This window comes from Onychomys torridus, chromosome 11 (assembly GCF_903995425.1).
Source record: "Onychomys torridus chromosome 11, mOncTor1.1, whole genome shotgun sequence".
Taxonomy (NCBI): Eukaryota; Metazoa; Chordata; class Mammalia; order Rodentia; family Cricetidae; genus Onychomys; species Onychomys torridus.
This window is the reverse complement of record NC_050453.1, coordinates 18,560,201-18,578,918: the sequence shown is the minus strand read 5'-3', so window position 1 is coordinate 18,578,918 and position 18,718 is coordinate 18,560,201. Positions and strand designations below refer to the sequence as shown.

The window sequence follows — 18,718 nt, the reverse complement described above, 5'->3', positions numbered from 1 at the left end:
GATGAATACACCACAGTTGACTTGTCTAGTGCTGCTGGATACTGGTGTATTGCTGCAGAGGACGTTCATTATGCCTGTGGGAGTGCACCTCACACATCTATATGTGTATGTCCCTGAGGGTGGAACTCTTGGTCTTAGGCTGTCAGTGTTCAATGTAGATTAAACGTGGATTGCACATGGTCATCTTCCAAGCAGTTCTTTACCAGTTTACACCCTGTCATCCTGTGAACCTGACATCCCACACTCTTCTTTACATGCTGCTAACAGTTTTGTATGATGAATTTGTGTGCATTTGCTTGAGAGTTGTGTTTGTTTTTTGTGTTTGTTTGTTTCATATAAAGTCTCTCTATGTAGCCCAGGCTGGTCTAGCACTTACTATGTAGCCCAGGTTGTCCTTGAGTTTATGGCAAACCTCCTTCCTTGGAGTGCTTCTGCTCCTTATTTTATTACATTTATCTGATATGTTGATTTGGGGGAGTTCTTTATATATTCAGGTACAAGGCTTTTCACACACACACACACACACACACACACACACACACACACACATTTTACTATGGTTTTAAGTAAGTGGTTTACTTTTTAGTCCTTCTGATAACTAATTGCTTGCTTTTGTTACAAAGATATCATTGTTTGTTCATTGTATAGTACCTTCTGTATCTTCTTAAAAAAGCCCCTTCCTACCCAGACATGAGGATATTTTCCTAAAGTGTTTTCCAGAGAGTATAGCTGTGTCTTTTACATTTAGATGTACAGTCTGCCCAAAATTCATCTTGGTAGGTGATGTGAAGCACACAGATCACAGTTTGCTTTTCACTCATGCATTTATCAATATATCAAAGTTCTATTTATTGAAAAGGTCATCTTTTGCCTTCATGGTTTACTTTCTGTATTTTGTTTTTGTGGTGTTGAGGGTTCAACCCAAGACCTTGCACATGTAAGTCGAGCATACTCTTGTGAAGCCTTGCCTGTATCACACACCTTTTCCACAGGTTAAGAGTGGCTCTGCCTCAGTATCTGTTTCATTGAGCTCATACTATGTTGTCTTGGCTATGGCAGCCTGAATCTGGTAGGCCACGTCTCCTAAGTCATTATCCTTTGTCCAAAAGAAAGAATACCTCTACTGTTTTGGCCCCTTGCACTTTCACATACATTGTGGAGTTTTATTTAGATTGCCTTTAGAGTATGTGTCATTTGGGAATTAATATCCTTCTAATACCATTGCATTCATCCTTTGAACTGCATACAACTCCATTTATTTAAGTCACCCTTAGTTTTCATTAGTTTTTTTTTCCTTTGAGGTGCTAAGAACCAAAACATGGTCCATGCACAGCTAGACAAAGCACTGTGTTGCTCAGTTGTATCCCTGGCCCTTGGAGTTCTTGAAACGGGGTCTTGCTGTGTCGCCCAGGATGCCCTGGGGCATGCTCTCTCCCAGGCTGGTCTAGAACTCATGACTTGCCTGTGCCTCTGGAGTGCAGGGGATATGGAATGTCTTACCATGTTTGACTGTTTTTAGTTTCTCTGAGTAAAGAATATCTTTCATTAGCACTAATCTTAACTTGGTTTGAATGCTATCATAAATGATACTTATTTTCATATTTCATTTCCTGACTCCTCACGTGATAAAAATCTTACAGATTTTGCTATTTTACTAAGTCATGCTTTTTAAGAACTAGCATTAGAATGATGGTATTTCTCCTTTCCTGTCCTTTATTTTAATCTGTCTGTATGTTTGTATCTCAGGGGAGTTTTCCTGAGAAGCACATAGCTGGGCTTTAGCTTTCAGCCACGCCATGTTAGTTTTATGATATGGCACATGTACCATTGTTAATTAATGGGATCATCCATCCAGTTGGTTTGCACTCAACATAGCCACCTTGCTTTTTAAGTTTTTTGTTGTACCATTGTTTTCTCCCCTTTTTGTCATTGTTCGAATTATTTTTGTGAGTTCCTTTTCTCTCCATAATTGATCTGAAATAACATTTAGCACTAGCATTCACTTTATTGCTCAATTCAGAAACCTTGGATTCATTTTAGGGTCTTTTCCCATCTCATATCTAACCAATTATAAAAGTTGGCCGCCGGGTGGTGGTGGCGGCGGCGCACGCCTGTAATCCCAGCATTCAGGAGGCAGAGGCAGGTGGATCTCTGTGAGTTCAAGGCTAGCCTGGTCTACAGAGCTAGTCCAGGACAGGCTCCAAAGCTACAGAGAAACCCTGTCTCGAAAAACCAGAAAAAAAAAAAAAAAGTTGGCCAACCTGACTCTTGAATGCCTCTTTATATTAAAAACTTGCCTTTTGGTGCTTATTGCTCACAGTTTTATCTCTTACTATGGATTTGCAATTACTTCTTTAGAGGCATTCTTTCCCCTTTATTCTTATGTGTATGTAATTCAATCTGATAAAAAGTTTTCCGTGTATGTCCAGTGCCTCAGCTACTTGGGTTGGAGAAATAATTTCTTAACATTTATATTCTTCTTGTGTCCCAAGCTTTCATGTTTCTCCTAATTCTAGCCACTTTTTCTCTTAGCATTTTACCTTCTGATGCTAGGGTCAGGATACCCAAAGATATGGTGTGGTATCTTTAGATTCCATTGCCTCTGATGTCTTGGAAACCATCCTTCAAATCTTAACACCTGCACTGAGAAGCCTGATGGACTTCTTTTAGCCGGATTCTGTTTTCCCTTCCATTTACCTCACAGAGATTCATGTGCCTTTCTGTTCCTTGTAGAGTGTAATCTCTTGATGAGGTTTGAGGCAGCTTTGTGTAGACACTGAAAAAGTACTTGTTAAATGGTAAATTGCATAATGGAGCTGACTGACAGATAGGGTGGCCATTTGGCTTATGGTAGTAGACATTAAACTTTTAGCCTTCTCGATTTGTTATATGTCTATATGGCATGGCAAACATGCTTTGTGTACAGTGGGGGATTCTGTTGAGGTTTGGGCTTTACCCTCATGAACCTATCAATTTTCTGCAGAGTCACACTTTTAAGGGTAAGACCTGCTATGTACAGTTTTGAAAGAAAATCAAAATTGTAGGCAGATACCATTTGGGAGCCAGTGGTTTTTTATTGACATTCATCTAATAATCAGAACAGCAGAGTGAGAGTGAACCATTGAAAATGTCCTGCAGCGTTGTTCCTCCTGTGGGTAAGAGTGAAAAACTCGAGTTAATATTTAGAATTTAAATTTTCCTATGAAACCAAGACATGGTAAAAATGTGCTTTCCTGCCCTGATTCACAGGAGAGGCTGAAACTCACATATGAGGCGAAGAGTGACCTTCTGGAGTCTCAGTTGATGCTTTTGAGGTAAAGTGAGGTTATCTATTTATAGACAAAGCAAAAGGATGGGGTTCTTAAAATAGACTTTAATGTTTGATGAGCTACCGGTGTTATCAAAATTAGTGTTACTTGACAGCATTTTATATGTAGTAGAACAATAAAGCAGTCACTCTTTGCTTCAAGATTGTGATAAGAATTAGTGACATACCATACATATGTCAGCATGACACATGGTGGTACAAATTCTCTCTAAGGCTGCATTTGAAAGTACTTTTCCCTGGACATTGCTTAAAATTTTTCCACTTTCTTTTAGGAAAGACTTAGTTGAATATCAGAAAAACTGTGAGGACCTCAAGGAAAGATTGAAGCATAAAGAGTCTCTTCTGGCTGCTAGTGCGTCCAGCCGTGTGGGTGGCCTCTGTTTGAAATGTGCTCAGCATGAGGCTGTTCTTTCCCAGACCCATAGCAACGTGCACATCCAGACCATTGAGACACTGACTAAGTAAGTCTGCATCGTGTCCGGAGTCTTTGCTAGTGGAGGGTATTATGTCTCTAAAGCATGGTGTCCTTTGATCCCATGCTCAGTCACATGTGGTTAAGCTCCAAATAAACCAGATTTTAGATGGTTCCTTTATTGTGGCTTTCTTGAAGAAAGAATGGCTAGGATCTGGTTTGCCAGCTGTGGGTGGTAACAGTTATCACTGAACACACCATTTTACCTCTTAGTTCAAATCTCATTTGAAGTAAGAAAACTGAAATAGATAATCTTCACGGGTCACCCAGTTCAGTGACCCTATCCTTAACACTATGCTTTACAAGACTGAGTAGGTTGGGAATTCCTTAGATTTCACCATATCTTGGGTTTACCCATGTGGTTTAGGCAGAATGGACTCTCAACACATCTTCATGTGCCTCTTGCAAGGTATATTATGCTTTAGTGCAAGAAGGATGCAGCTGTCAGTTTTAGCAGATGAAGGCTGACTAGGGAGCAATTATGGAGGAGCTTTTGTTCAACTTCTGACCCAGCTGAGACACTACAGTATTCCATGTGCATCTCGTGTTCTAGTTTCCTTTGGAAGAAGTCTTTTTTTTTTTTTTTTCTGTAAAATTTCATTCAGTCGAAATTGAAAATTATTGTTTATTAGAGCATCCAGTGCTGGCTTGCAGTCTGTGTTTTCCTATGCTGATGACTCCCCAAACCCCCTCTGCTCTGCTCAATCCGAAAGCCCAGGCAGCATCCTTTCAGAGTTACTCCCTCACTAAACCCCGCCCACTTGGTCCTCTGCTGACTTCATGATTTCCTCGTAGTTTTAGAATACATCATGTACACGTGAAAGTAGCACTGATACTTCCACTCTGGGTTCTATCAGAGTATCTGGCTCAGGTGGGCACTCCTCTTCTCTATCCAAATTCCTAGTTTCTCTAAGGCTAATTCCAGTCAGCTGATCTCTGGCTGCACCCCCCGATTCAAGGTTAACCTTCTTAATAGTCTCAAAGGGTCACATTCGATTAAATATTATTGGTGAAAAAGTGAATTATGTATAAAGAGTCAAATGTAATTCAGGTCATGAAAGTACTAGAAGTAAACTGAAATCCTTGAACTTGTATCCTCAGCATGGCATGCAAAGAGAAAGTCATAAACAGAAAAACAGTTATTCCCTTGATCCATTAAAAAATTAATTCATGGGCACTGAACATCATAGCCTATACCTATAATAACAGTACTTGGTAGACTAAAGTGGAGGAATTAAGAGGTGTAAGCTAGCCTAAACTATATAGCAAGATCCTGTCTCACAGAACATAAGGTTGGATATGTAGCTAGGAGGTGTGGTACTGATCCAGCATGCCCAGTGTTTAGTTTCCAGCACTGTAAAATAATATCAATTGATTAATTTAATTTACTTAAAATAAAATATTGGAAATTATAGTAAAAGACTTGGAAAACACTTGCCATGTATAACAAATAGTAGAGTATACAAACAATTTTGAAATAAGAAATGGCACACTGACAGCAGCTCTGTGAGTAAAGAAAGAATTTGTGGGAGAGGAAGCTGTCAGGATATACGAATATATTCGCTCAATTTGTACTTAAGGAAATTCAAGTCAAGAAAAAAACAATCCATCAGACTGGTGAAGATTAGTGATCGATGATTGCAGTGAGGCCAAGATTAAGCAAACGTTTTTCATGCCCTGCTGGTGGCACTATGAAATGAGCATAGCCATTAATATTTAAATAATACATTGTGGTTTCCTGTGAAGAAAAGCTCATATGTGCTCACAGTAGAGCATGCATAAAGAATGCTTCTGTAGCGTTATTGGTAATGGTGTGAGAGCTTGAGTATCCTTCAAAGGAATAACTAAGCTGTGGTTTATGTCAACGGTGATGATTTATGGACAGTATTAAAAAAAAAAGAAAAGGAATTGCCAGGGGTGGGGTGCTGGAGAGATGGCTCAGCCAGCAAAGCTGCTTGTTGCCAAGCTTGATGATCTAAGTTCAGCCTCTGGACCCACATAATGGAAGGAGAGAGCCAACTCCTGCAGGTTGTCCTCTGACCTCCACAGGTGTACTGTGACACATTCACGTGTAAACACACACACACACACACACACACACACACAAAGTAAATAAATATGAAAAAGTAAGAATTGTATGCACACCCACACACATAGTTCACACTAACTTGCACATACACATTCACACACATAAAGAAGTGTAGAGGACACACATGAACTAATGTGAGACTAACTCCAGAGTAAATAAAACTACTAAAGATAACACCAAACAAAGCCATTTGATTTTCTAGGTCATCTTCAATATTCCATATTTTCTCTAGGTTCATAGGAAAAGATTTGAAAGAGTAGACACCAGATATTCAACAAAGGTTAAAGTATAAAAAGGCCATTAGAAATCAAGATTTGTTTCAAATAGTCTTTAATCCTATTGGGTAACTAATTGTAGTTGGAGAGCTTCTCTCCAGCCCCCGCCAAGCCCTATTAGTCCAACAACCCACTTATAAAATAAACACACAGGCATTCATATTATTTAAACTGCTTGGCCATTAGCTCAGGCCTACCATTGTCTAGCTCTTACTCTTATATTTAGCCCATTTCTATTAATCTATACTTTGCCATGTGGCTCGTGGCTTACCAGTACCTTATGTCTTTTCTCTCATGGCGGTGGCAGGCAGCGTCTCCCCTCAGCCTTCACTTCCCCGCCTTCTCCTCTTCCTTGTCCCACCTACCCTATGCTTCCTGCCTGGCTACTGGCCAATCAGCACTTTATTTATTTTAACCAATCAGAGCAACACATTTGACATACAGAACATCCCACAGCAACTAATTTTACAGGAAAATATAAAAATAAATGTATTTTATATTAAGTGATTTTCAAATATAGTAACTAGTTAGTCTAGTAAAATCACCCAGCAAATAAAATGAGGGTATACCCTCTATTGCACGAGCTTTCTAGGTTGGGAACAGAGTGTTGAACAGGCCCACAGTGTTTCCATTCATTGAGCGTCTGGCTTTCATGTAGACATTATGTTCTTGTCAGTTATGAATTCTGCTGTTGCTATCTTCCCCTGGCTCTCAGGCTCAGAAAGGAAGTGCCAGCCTGCGTAGTTCCCATTTGTGCTTTATCAGCACTATGCTTTGTGTTCCGTTTCAGTGACAGAATAGGGTGAAAGGTCTCTCCTTGATTACTTTTAGGAGTTTTGGGTTGTGTGCTTCCCTTCCCTTAGTCTGATCCAGTATTAGACCATTCTGACTTGTTAATGCACAGAGTGTCACGCTGACTTTGAGAAAGCATCCAGCATGTCTCAAGTTTGGATTTCTAGCTTTGTGTACTTAAAGTCAGTTCGTGCTATATGGTTTTAGGCAGAATTCGAAAACTGGACCTTAAATATGTTTCCTGGAGCCTTTTTGCAACATGCCTTGTGAAACTGGTTGTCAGTTGACTCACTCCACCCTCTAGCGAGTACTGTTTGGATGTGATTCAGGGCTGGCTTGTGTGAGAGACAAGGATGGGATGAGGCATAACATGGGCATCAGACCACCCATATATTTGTTTGTTTTATATTGGGTGTATAGGGATTTGTAGTGGGTAACTTAATATTTGTTGATATTGGTTGTGTTTTTCAATTAACTTAAATTGACCTGAAGTGCCTTCCACTCGGCTGCTTTGTGTTTGTTGTAAAGTAGGCCAAAGTAATATTAACTTCTTTCCTTCTTTTTCTTAATCCAGATCAAGGTGGTCCTTCAGAATTATCAGAGAAATCCTGGTTACTTTTTTCTTTTTTTCTTTTTTGGAGAACTGTTTCCTATAGTGCTGTTCTGGGATTTTGGTCCATTTTGTGATCCTTGGCAGGCTTCTGTCTAGTTGGCTTTGCAAGACTGCAGCAGGGAGCTTTCCAGACCTGGGGAACAAAGAAATGTTTCATCAGCCTCTGGACTTTCCTTTAGAAACAGTAGTGATAATGCTTATTAAAATGATGCTTATTGTAAAATGCTTAAAATTGACAATGACATTGCCTACTACCCCGTATTTCAAGATAAAGTTGATACATATCTCTTAAAGCAACCCGCTCCTTTGTGTTGATGCCCATGGCTAAAGGTGTTCAGGTCTCTACCTGGGTGTCTCCCTGCCCCTCCAGTGTTGCAGTAAGTACTACAGTCAATTCCAGTTGTGTTCAGCTGGTGTCTTTCTTCCCTAACTGTTTGCTCCAGGCTGTGGAATAGTATGAGCTTACCGTTGTGTGGCCAGCCCCTTTCCTCAGGACACTGCCTGGCCAAGTCCCTGAAGTCACCATCTGTTGTTTTTAAGTGCTTACAGAACTTTGCCTTGGAAGATGATGTCACCTGTGTCTGTCCCTCTGTGAGAACATCCTCAGGCCTAGCACTAGATTTGCTCTCTGGACACAGCTTCAGGAACAGGAGTACAACTTCCCACTAGTCCACCTGGCTGCCTGCCAGCGTGGCTTCATAATTCTGAAGAACAGAAAACCAGTAGTCTCATTGGACGCAAGAGGCCAGTGTTGGGTGAAAACAGGAGATCAGCTAAGAAAGTGACAGGCAGGTGAGGTCGGGTGGAAGGAAACAAGGCTTCCCACCGACAGGCCTGGGCGCCACCCAGAGCACTTCGTTTTCCTGAGTATCCACTGTTGGGTAAATGAGGGAGCAGAGCTGGAACACAGCCAAAGGCGAGACGTCATGCTAAGTGTAGCATCTCTAGCTGCCTGGATGGCTCTCATTACTTCCCCGAGGGTCAGTCCAGTCTGTGCAGATGTTCAGTTACTCCTGTTACCATCTCCTGAAAGATGATCTAATGAAACATCTGTGTTTAGAAATCATCTTTAATGATTTTCTGGGACTTAAGAGGGGATGAATTTACATTCTGAAACATCTTGAACTAGAAGGACTAACTTTTGCTTTGCTCTTTAAGTAATATTGACCTTTTCCATTTAAATCTCACAACATGACTAAGTGGGAACTTTCTTTTGGTATGACTTTGGAAGTCTTCCTGCTGGGATTTCCATATTCATACAAAAGCAGATTTCTAAAAAAGTTTCTAAATTTTAAGTTTTTGATTTTACACTGATTGCATGTGTGCATATGTTTGTGTGAGCACACATGCATGCCATGGCACACATGGGAAGGTCAGAGGCCATCTTTCAGGAGTTGGTTCTCTCCTTCCGCCATGCAGGTCCTTGGGATCAAACTCAGCTTGTCAGCCTTGATGGCAGTGTTTTGCCCCAGTGAGCCACCTTGCAGGGACTATACATTTGTCATTTTTGCCCTTTATGTTGTTGAGCATCTGCTAGGGAACAAATACTACTCTTGATAATGGGATGGCCCCACGATGAACTGAGTGGACTAAAGATGTCTCCCATGAGAAGCAGATCTGTTAGACCTTGGCCTTGTGGTATCTGCTAACTCTTTTCCACACACTAAGATGCTTGCCATTCTCTTTGGAGCTGGGGAGCTATTTTTTTTTTCCAACACTGTAGAATCAGGGAATGAAGGATGTCATTAAGTTATAACTTCTGCTATTCAGAAACTCTCAGGAACTTAAGAGAGGTGGCCCTATGTTCTCAGACTGATCTTTAAAGGATGACTTTCTTGTAGAATCATAGGTCCTTTTGGATTGCATATCTTATGAAGCCAGTCCCCTTTTTATGTTAGACTCTTTCTTTGCAACTCAAATAAGTACAAATTCTATTTTGCTTGCATTTAATTTATCTTTTACTTTAGAATAATTTAATCTGCTTTTGAGTCTTCCACTTTCCACATAATTATTGTGCTTCAGAATAGTCAATCAGAACAATTAACTGTTTTATTTCATTTAGAATAAAAATTGAGTCATTTTCATCAATTTTAAAACAAATCAGGAAGCTCTAAAGGGAAGCTCATCATAATTCCATGAATCTGATACTATTTGTAGCCTTTTTTTAAAAACAAAAGTGCTTTTTTGAATGTTTTCAGCATTACATGTTTCTTAAAATATGGCTGTTTTCTAAATACCACAAATAGTTTAAATTCTTGTCTTCAGGAGATTTGTGAAAGGGAGTCATTGGTTAGTTTAGAAGGGTATTCAGGCTCAGTGTTAGTAATCTTCTAAACAGCTCTTCCACAGTTGGCTTTCTTTTCAATCCCAGTTATTTCTTCTGACAGTCTGGAGTCTGGCATTGCAAACTGCGTGCTTTTATTTCAGTGCTTCCAGTGCTGCATTGGAAAGCTGGTCATCATGACGTTGTACACATGATGGCATATGTACAGTCCAGCATGCTTTGTGTTTAGCCTTGTATGTGTAGAGAGTTTACCACCTCATCTTTCTCTTTGGCCACTGGATATGTAATGTTTTAAATTTTGTTTTTATTTCACATATATGTGTGCCAGCTTGTCCACATGTGCACCACATGCACACAGGTGTCTGTGGCAGATAGAAGGCATCAGATCCCGAGGAACTGAGCTTACAGCTGCTTGTAAGCCACTTAGTGAGAGTGCTGAACCCAGGTCCTCAAGAAGAGCAAATTCTCTTACCTCAGCTATCTCTCCAGCCCCCTCTACTGGAGCTTTTTATAGAGTGATAAGTTCCAAGGCATCCTGAGGATTTGATCTGGAGTTTATTTAACCCGTGAAATGGACCCTTACTATTTTACATGTCTCAAAATTAGTATTCTGTTTAATGCTGCCCCCAATAATCAGCTTAGTGGATATCTGAGACTTGTTTAGGAGTGGGTGAAGCTTGCTTAGGATCAAAACCAGTGGCCAAGAATTTGTTAGACTTGAATGTCAAATGTGTGACAAGAGGGCTTGCGGGTCACTAATACTCCCCACTGAAGTAAAAAGAAAAAGTGGACAGACTACAGGTTTTGTTCATAACCAGATGAGAGAACTTAATTGGGAGAGAAGGAAGAAAAAGAGGCCCATGAGAAGGATGCAAAAGGAAGGGCTTATTGAGTCCAAGCACGGAGAGTAGATATGTCATGGCACCTCCCCTGCATCCAGCCACTAAGGAGGGGGACCCCAGTTTCTCTTCAGATACTGTACTTCTTTCACACTTGGCTCCTTGTTCACAAAGCTGCCTTTGATGTGCAGCAACGTTCTCTGAATGGGCTGCTCTTCCCAGCTCGTCCACTTCCTCTTCCTAAGTCGTTAGCTCTTGCTGAGGCTTTATGCTGTGGTCCTGTGTGTGCCAGCCCTTTCCACAGAAGGGCATTGTCACATGCAGATGTGGTCCTGCCATGAAGGCCTCAGTCTTTCAGGCCGCTCTGCCTGCCACTCGCTGAGGGAGGACAGAGGGCCATTCTCTAGGTTGTGCTTTAGTACGTGTTGGGCAGGCCCTCCATAGCCATCCTTCTAATACACACAAATGCTTTTCTTCTGACTTTGGAGTACACGATCACATGGTCACTTCTCATTTGGGGTGTTCTTTTTGTGCTGACAGAGAAAGGGACGACTTAATATCTGCGCTAGTTTCTGTGCGGAGCAGCTTGGCAGAAGTGCAGCAGAGAGAGACAAGTGCCTATAAACAGGTAAAGCATGCTGTGCAGATGACCGAAGAAGCCAACTTTGAAAAGACCAAGGCAAGTCTAACGGATGGAAATGGATATAATTCACAGCCACTGTTTTTCCCTGTGTAGTTCTTTGATTATTTTCATAACTAAACTAATTCCAAATACACAAAACAGATGCTAGTCCACTAATGCTGATGTCTCTAAATTAAACAAACTTGCTATTTGGAGAATCATTATTCCTCTGCAAATATCTCTGTCCTGTCACTATTCAGAGATTGTAGAACAATATGGGAAAGTGCTTAATCTTTTTTACTGAGAGTTTTCAGTGCTGTGGAAATCTCAACACTGACTCACTTGTTTATCTATGTTCCTGTATAGCTAAAGGCAAATGTTTCTCCTCTGTAAGTAGGAACTTTTAGCACATTTAAATAAGCCAATGTTAATCACACATGTGTGTCTAGTAGCATCTTTAGATGAGAATTTAGATCCATTGTGGGCTAAATTAGATGTACCTGACAATACTAATAAAATCATAGTTCACACTAAGTGATCAGTGCTCTAGACACTTTGAATAATTGGAGGCTGCTATTCATTGATTGCTGTGTTTGAGGAACACACTTTAATCAATTAAAGTTGCTCTGTATTTTCCTTTGATGTGTTGCTGGCCATATTTAAAGTGTTTAATGGGCACAGGTAGCCAGAAATGCCCCCAGTGGAGAGCAGATGTAGAACAGTCACCATCACTGGAGGCTACAGCAGATAACGTGTCTAACCCACGTATACAGTGAACAGCCCTAATCTGACGTACACCCCAAACTTAAAGTCTTAGAGTGCTGATATGATGCTCAAAAAGTTTTGAAATTTTACATTTGTGGTTTTGGCATATGGGTGCTTATCTAGTAAATTCTACACAAATACTGTGTCTTAGGGTTTTATTGCTGTGAAGAGACATCATGAACCCACAACTCTCTTAAATGAAAACATTTAGTTGGGGTAGCTCACTTTCAGTTTTAGAGGTTCAGTCCATTATCATGATGGCAGGGAGCATAGTGGCTGGCAGGCAGGCAGACATGGTGCTGGAGGAGTAGCTGAGAGTCCTACATCTTGCAGGCAACAGGAAGTTGACTGAGACACTGGGTGGTATCCTGAGCATAGGAAACCTCAAATCCCTCCCCAACAATGACACACTTCCTCCAACAAGGCCACACCCACTGCAACAAAGCCACACCTCCTAATAGTGCCACTCCCTATGAGATTATGGGGGGCGGGCAATTACGTTCAAACCACCACCTACTGTAACATATGAAGAATACAAAACTTGAAAGATCTCTGGCCAGATATTTTGGATAACGGGGCACTCAATATGTAGTTCTATCAGTGTTTTATTAAAATATCAGAGCTGATCAATTCAGTACTCAGGGCAATCACAGCCATTGCCTATCCATTTCCCTCTCCAGTTCTGTAATATTCTCAGGGTGGTTGACCCTCACTCTTTACCCATCTCCTTTTCAAAAGGCCCACTAATGACCCAACTCCCTCACATGTTCCTTTTCTTCTAAATTTCCCTGTCTCCTGACATCTTGGGTTTCCAACTCTCCAGCTGAGGCCCTCCTGCCATCCGCTTGGTGACTCTGACGGAGGATTTAGCATTTGCTACACTCATCACGTCTGTCCAGGCCTTAGTTTTGGCACCTGCTTCTCTGGACCCTCCCTTCTGGAAGTTCCTCTAACCTTACTCAGTGGACACTGAGGAGCTGTAGCATCTACACTTGTCTCCAAAGGTTTCAAGATCCATTTAATATATGTGACAGCAGCCCATGCCGGTCCCCATAACTCCTGATCCTTTTCTCTCCGTAACTCTCCCAAACCAAGATCATAAATTCCGAAACTAGTCACTACCAAAGCCTCTCCTCCGCATCCCTCCACTCCCAGTCTTCCTTCCCTGCTCCCCTCCCAGGCTGATCCACTCCCAGGCTGATCCACTCCCAGTCTTCCCTGCCTCCCTCCAGCCTCTTTTCCTCTCTCTCATTTCCTTGTTTCCAGGTGGGGCTTTTCCTTCTCACCTAAATATGACTTGACAGCCTCAAAACAGGCTCCTCTTATCCACTATCCTTTCCTTCCATTTCTCACTAAAAAGCATCTTTGTCCGCTACCATGTCCGGACTAGAAAACAGGACCCTGTCCCCTCTCCCCTCCCCCACCCCCGGCTTTCAATCAGCTATTAAGTACAAGTCATAGTTTCCGGTAGTTTTTTTTCCCCCCTTCAGCAAACTCACTAAGGCTTTCTTGTCTGACAAGTTCATCCCTCAGCATCAGTGCCTGTTCTGGCTTCCTCCTCCTCCCGTGGGTGGGTCTTCTCTCAGTGGCCCTGTGAACCCGCTGGGTCTGGTTTACTCGGCTTTTTCAGAGTGACTTCCTGGTCCTGCCCCCACACTGCCTCATCTCTTGGGTTCACTCCTCCTTCCTTCACCTCATGAGACTTTTTCCTGGCGCTGCCCGCTTGAGCTGCATTTCTTGCTGCTCCTAGACCTTGTGTGAATGATACTCTGCTGGCATCTTCCATACAGCCATGCTTTCCACCTACCAGTCCTGTTCAGATTGCTCAGTAATGCCCTCTCGTCTAGATTACAGCCTTAAAATATCTTCAGCTTTCCCCACACCCTGCCGTGACCCTTCCATCCCCCAAGCTCTGTTTCTCTGCAGAGTCCCTGTTGGGCGGTGCCCTCTGCCCACCTTTCCCTCCTCCACCTCTGCTGTGCTCTTAGCCATTGGCGTTGTGCAGAGCGTGGCAGTAACCTCCAGGCTGCTTTCTCTGGGTCCCTGCCGGGTCCAGTGTGTCCTTTGCATTGTAAATGCCCCACTTAGGGAACTCCCCTAGGGAAGTGTGCCGATTCTCCAGGCTGGCCCCTCCCAGACTTCCTAGAGTCATTTCACCTCACCCACACCGCTCAAGAACGTGACTTGTAACAGCGTCTTCATGAGTTCACTGAGCCAGCACTAGTGACTTCGTGTGACGTACGTGTCTGTCCGAGGAGGAGGCTCAGTTCAGGTGGCAGTCTTTGGAGAAGCTCCCCTGCTTCTTGTTTAATTCACCTCTGATTCCTCTGACCACCCCCCACCCCACCCCCGTTGTTACAAAGTCTCGGGGACTTTTTCTGTAACTGTTGGAAAGACTGTTCCGTCTAACAGTGTTCTCTCCTGTCATTTGCATAGTCATTGCACAACTGATGTTTGCTGAAGTGAAATTAGTAGTTGTAAATATAAATGTGATATCATATAATTAATGACTTTTGAAATTTAATGATGAAGAATGAGCACGTGATCGGTGCCTAGCCCAATTGTCGTCTGAGAGGCTACCTGTGGCAGCTAATGGGAGCAGATGCAGAGACCCACAGCCTAACATGACACAGGGAGAGAGCCCAAATTGAAGACAGTCATCTGGTCCCTACCCTTGGAGCTTGGGGAACCCCGTGGAAGTGGGGAGGAATCGAGGACACCAGGACACCGTGGCCCCAGGATCAGCGAAGCAGGGCTCCTAAGGCCTCACAGAGACTGAAGCAGCAATTGCGGAGCCGGCCTGGTGGTTTTGCTCTAGGTCCTCTGTGAATACGTGATGGCTGTGCAGCTTGGTGTTTTTGTGGGGCTCCTACAGCGGGAGTGGGGTGTCTCTGACTCTTGCCTGCTCTTGGGACCTTTTTCCTCCTACTGGGTTGCCTCACCCAGCCTTGATATGAGGGTTTGTGCCTATCTTATTATTACTTATGCTGCATTAGTGGAAATCTCTGAAGGCTTGCTCCTTTCTGAAGGGAAACTGCATCTGCGGGAGACGGGTGATGGTGGGGAGAGCTGGGGAGAGTGGAGGGAGGGCAGCTATGGTCAGGTGATCTTTAGTGCGAGAAGAATAAGTAGGAAGGAAGAAAGGAGGGAGGGACGGAGGGAGGGAGCAAGGCATCATCGCATGCTGTGAACATGGCATTTTCACTGAATTGACAGGAATGAAGGAAAAAGCTGGTTGTCACATGGTTGACGTGATGTGATGAAAGTCTAGGAGTTTCTACCTATAGTTCTGATAAGACATGAATTTTTCTTTTGGGGAGTATTAAAAGATAGTGAGTATGGCTATTTTCAATTTGTAACTGCTTTTTAAAACAAGCTGCGAGGGCTGGTTAGCATCTTAGTTTCTTGGTATGTTTTGCCATCTAGTGGGCATTGTTTGTATTGCATGGCAGGTAAAAGGCATTGCTTTATTGTCCTATTTGCAGTGACTGAAATACCTGCCGTGTTTATAAGAAAACAAATACCTGATATGAGGAGACCACAATGTCGTTTTCAAGTAATGGTGTGAAATTACTGTCCTTCAAATCTCTGTTCCACTTTCTAGATCTGTGGTTTGAGCAAATTATTTCATGTTTGAAAGCCCTGGTTTTTTTCACCTAAGTTGTAAGAACCATTTAAATTTTCTTAATGAGGTTAATGAAGTGATTCTACGCTAGCCACTTAGAAAGCTTTTTAATGCATAGCAAGTGCTCAGCGAAAGGTTTTACTTGGAAGGGTAAGTTATGACACCTGGAAATAATTTTTAGAGGATAAAGAACGGCAGGGGTTTGTGGTACTGTATAGATGAAACACCAAGAAACAGCTGGCAAAGGTTCAGACCTCCCATCTGCCTGACTGTCCTAGGGTTACAGTGGCTGGTGATGTGTGGAGGCACAGGCAGGAAATTAGATGAGCACATTGGAAGTGAGAGAACACTCTAAGGAAGATTTTCTTTAAAACTGGCTAGGTAGGTTAAATAAGTGTTTGCTTTATTTAAAAAAAAAAAAAACAACTCCATTATTCTGTGTCTTGGATTGTGGTAGAATCAAAAAAGCAGGAATAAGAAACTTGGATGTTGTGGAGTATTTGTTCAACCAGGCAAAGATGTGTTACTTTTGTTTATGCTGTATTTGTTTAATTATGTTGCATTTGTTTCATCTTGCCTGCCTAAGGCACCTAATTGGTCTAATAAAAAGCTGAGCAGCCAATAGCTAGGCAGGAGAAAGGATAGGCGGGGCTGTCAGGCAGAGAGAATAAATAGGAGAGAAATCTAGGCTCAAGAGGAAACGGGAGGGCGAGAGAATGAAGGAGACACCCTGGGCAAGAAGCCAGGCAGCCGCCAGCCATTCAGACATAGTGACAGCAGAGAGTGAGACATAGGGACAGAAAGTAAGGCAGGTAACAAGCCCCAAGTCAAAAGCTAGGTAAAGAAAAGCAGGCTAGTTTCAGTTAAAAGAGCCAGCCAGAAATGTGCCTAAGCTAGACTGAGCATTCAAAGGAGCTGGTTGGTGGACCCAAAGAAAAAGCCTGGTGCACTTGGAGTGGGAAAAAAATGATCAGAAAAGCATTGAGCACTGGACTCCAGTCGCAGGCACAGAGGTAATGCCCCTTGCAGCTCATCGTCTGCTGCAAAGCAAAAGCAAGCATCAATGCCTTTGACAAAGACAGACCACATACAGGACAGTGGCCCCAGAAGAGCATAAGAGAGGTGACGGAATTCCTATCACCTACTGAAATAGTAGTATTAACAGGTGTGTTTGTGGTGGTACTGGGATACACACACTTACTGATGCGGCAAAATGTGACGTATACAGGTATATATTGTATATAAGCCTCAGGAATAAAAGGCAATGTGTTATTGGCTTCCATGTTTGTTCTGTTGTTTAGCATTATTTTAGAATGTATCCATTCTGCGCACACACGCGCACACACACACATAACTGTGAAGCAGTGTGTAGTAGAACACCAGCAGTAGCCTCATCCACTTTATATTCAGCATGTTTTTTATTGCTTCAGAGGTAGTCACGTGACCTAGAACATTTAGGCTTATGTAAGTGTGAAATTACGTATGATGTATTTCTCAGAACATGGTCGCCGATGCATGCTTGTGCAATAGTCTCAGTGTAGACTTATCGACACATTTCTGATAAACAACTATTTATAGATTAAAAGCAATACCTTGTTTTATTCCTAACTAAGTAAGAAGCTTAAGTATGTTGATAATCATTTTTATTTAATGGGCTTGTTTCATAAAAATAAATTCATATTCATAAGTTTCAAAATTTATGTTCAATAGCAGTAAACAGTAAATCCTCCTAATATCTTAATTTATTATTCATGAGTTTTTCACTGGGATTTCTAGGAAGCTATCTATAACAGTTGGGAAGGGAAATTAGAGATGCCATTAAATAGGTTTCCTGTTTTAAAACTTAGTTGACAGATGTTAGTTTTGTTGTGGAAAATGTTTGACTCCTTTATAATGGTAATATTTACCTTTGGCTTAATAAAGCTAGAATTATAAATACTAAGTCCAATAAATTATGTTTCAAAATAAATGTTGATAGGGACATCATGAAATGACTGCAAAGGAAGAATCTTGGGTTGAATTTACTGGCTTGGAAAAGCATAATTCCTTAAATCCTCAAGGCTGGCAGCCATTGCCACCAAGTAAGGAAAAGGAGAAGCCACCAGATTCCCCAGGAAAAATGGAGTGCAGGACCCACAGACATGATCATCTTAGTTGTGACCTAGCCTCTGAGAATTGAGTTTCCTCATGTCAGCTGCGGTTCTTCAAAATTAATAAATGAGAGCCCTTGAATTACATGGAGTAGCATCCTGCAATAGTTTGTAAGTATCGGGGTTAGGAACCCCTCAGCTTCAGGTGAGGTCCAGTGTGAGAGAGACAGTTTTAGATCTCAGGGTTCCAAGTTCCCTGATTTAGGTCCAGAGGGTAAAATGATTGCTGTTCAAGCATTAAGACCTGAGTTTGGATCCCAACACCAGATCAAAAACCAGATGAGGCAGTGTGCATCTGTACTCTCAATGCTGGGGGTGGGGGTGGGGCAGACGGGGATCTCTGGGGCATGAGAGTCAACCAGTCTGGTTTGTGAGCTCCAGCTTCAGTAGGAGACAGACCCTGTCTCAAAACTTAAAGTAGAGAAGTGGTTGAGGAGGACTCTGGCTTCCATATGCAACATATATGTGTATATTCACTGCACACGTGTACACACGACTAAAGTTTTTATTTCCAAGTGTTACTAAATCTTACTGCTTTTTTCATTGTAACCAGGTATAAATGTCAAAAATGAAAGGTCAATCAAATGAAAGCTATTTAAAATGTGTGACCATGGATTACATACCTGGTGATGTCATAACCAGTTTGTCACCTAAGGTTTCCCAGCCCCCTCTTGCTGATGGGCTGGCAGGAGGCAGGAGGCCGTCCACACAGTCGTGGTCAGCACGGTTGCTTGTGTGACTTACAGCTCCAGTTTGTGCTTTCCACTGAACAGCCTGTGGCTTGGCCTTTCCGCCCTGAGGACCATTCCCTCCTCTTCTGCTGACTGGATTCCTCCACTCCTGCTGTTTGGGTTGTGCTGGTTT

The 18,718-nt window shown here is 42.2% G+C and overlaps 1 protein-coding gene across 8 annotated transcripts in view; it reads left to right on the top strand.

The window, feature by feature from the left end:
* Sdccag8 (SHH signaling and ciliogenesis regulator SDCCAG8) overlaps positions 1 to 18,718 on the top strand; it is a 202,756-nt gene that overhangs the window by 22,758 nt on the left and 161,280 nt on the right. For 7 of the 8 annotated variants that reach the window (XR_004946180.1, XR_004946179.1, XR_004946182.1 and 4 more), the window contains exons 7-9: positions 3,250 to 3,314; positions 3,601 to 3,789; positions 11,233 to 11,371. Coding sequence is in view for 3 of the 8 variants with exons in the window: in XM_036202138.1 (XP_036058031.1) it covers positions 3,250 to 3,314; positions 3,601 to 3,789; positions 11,233 to 11,371 (393 nt within the window). In the remaining 5 variants the exon portion in view is untranslated. The remainder of the gene's footprint in view (positions 1 to 3,249; positions 3,315 to 3,600; positions 3,790 to 11,232; positions 11,372 to 18,718) is intronic. The other variant, XR_004946181.1, reaches the window with a different exon arrangement.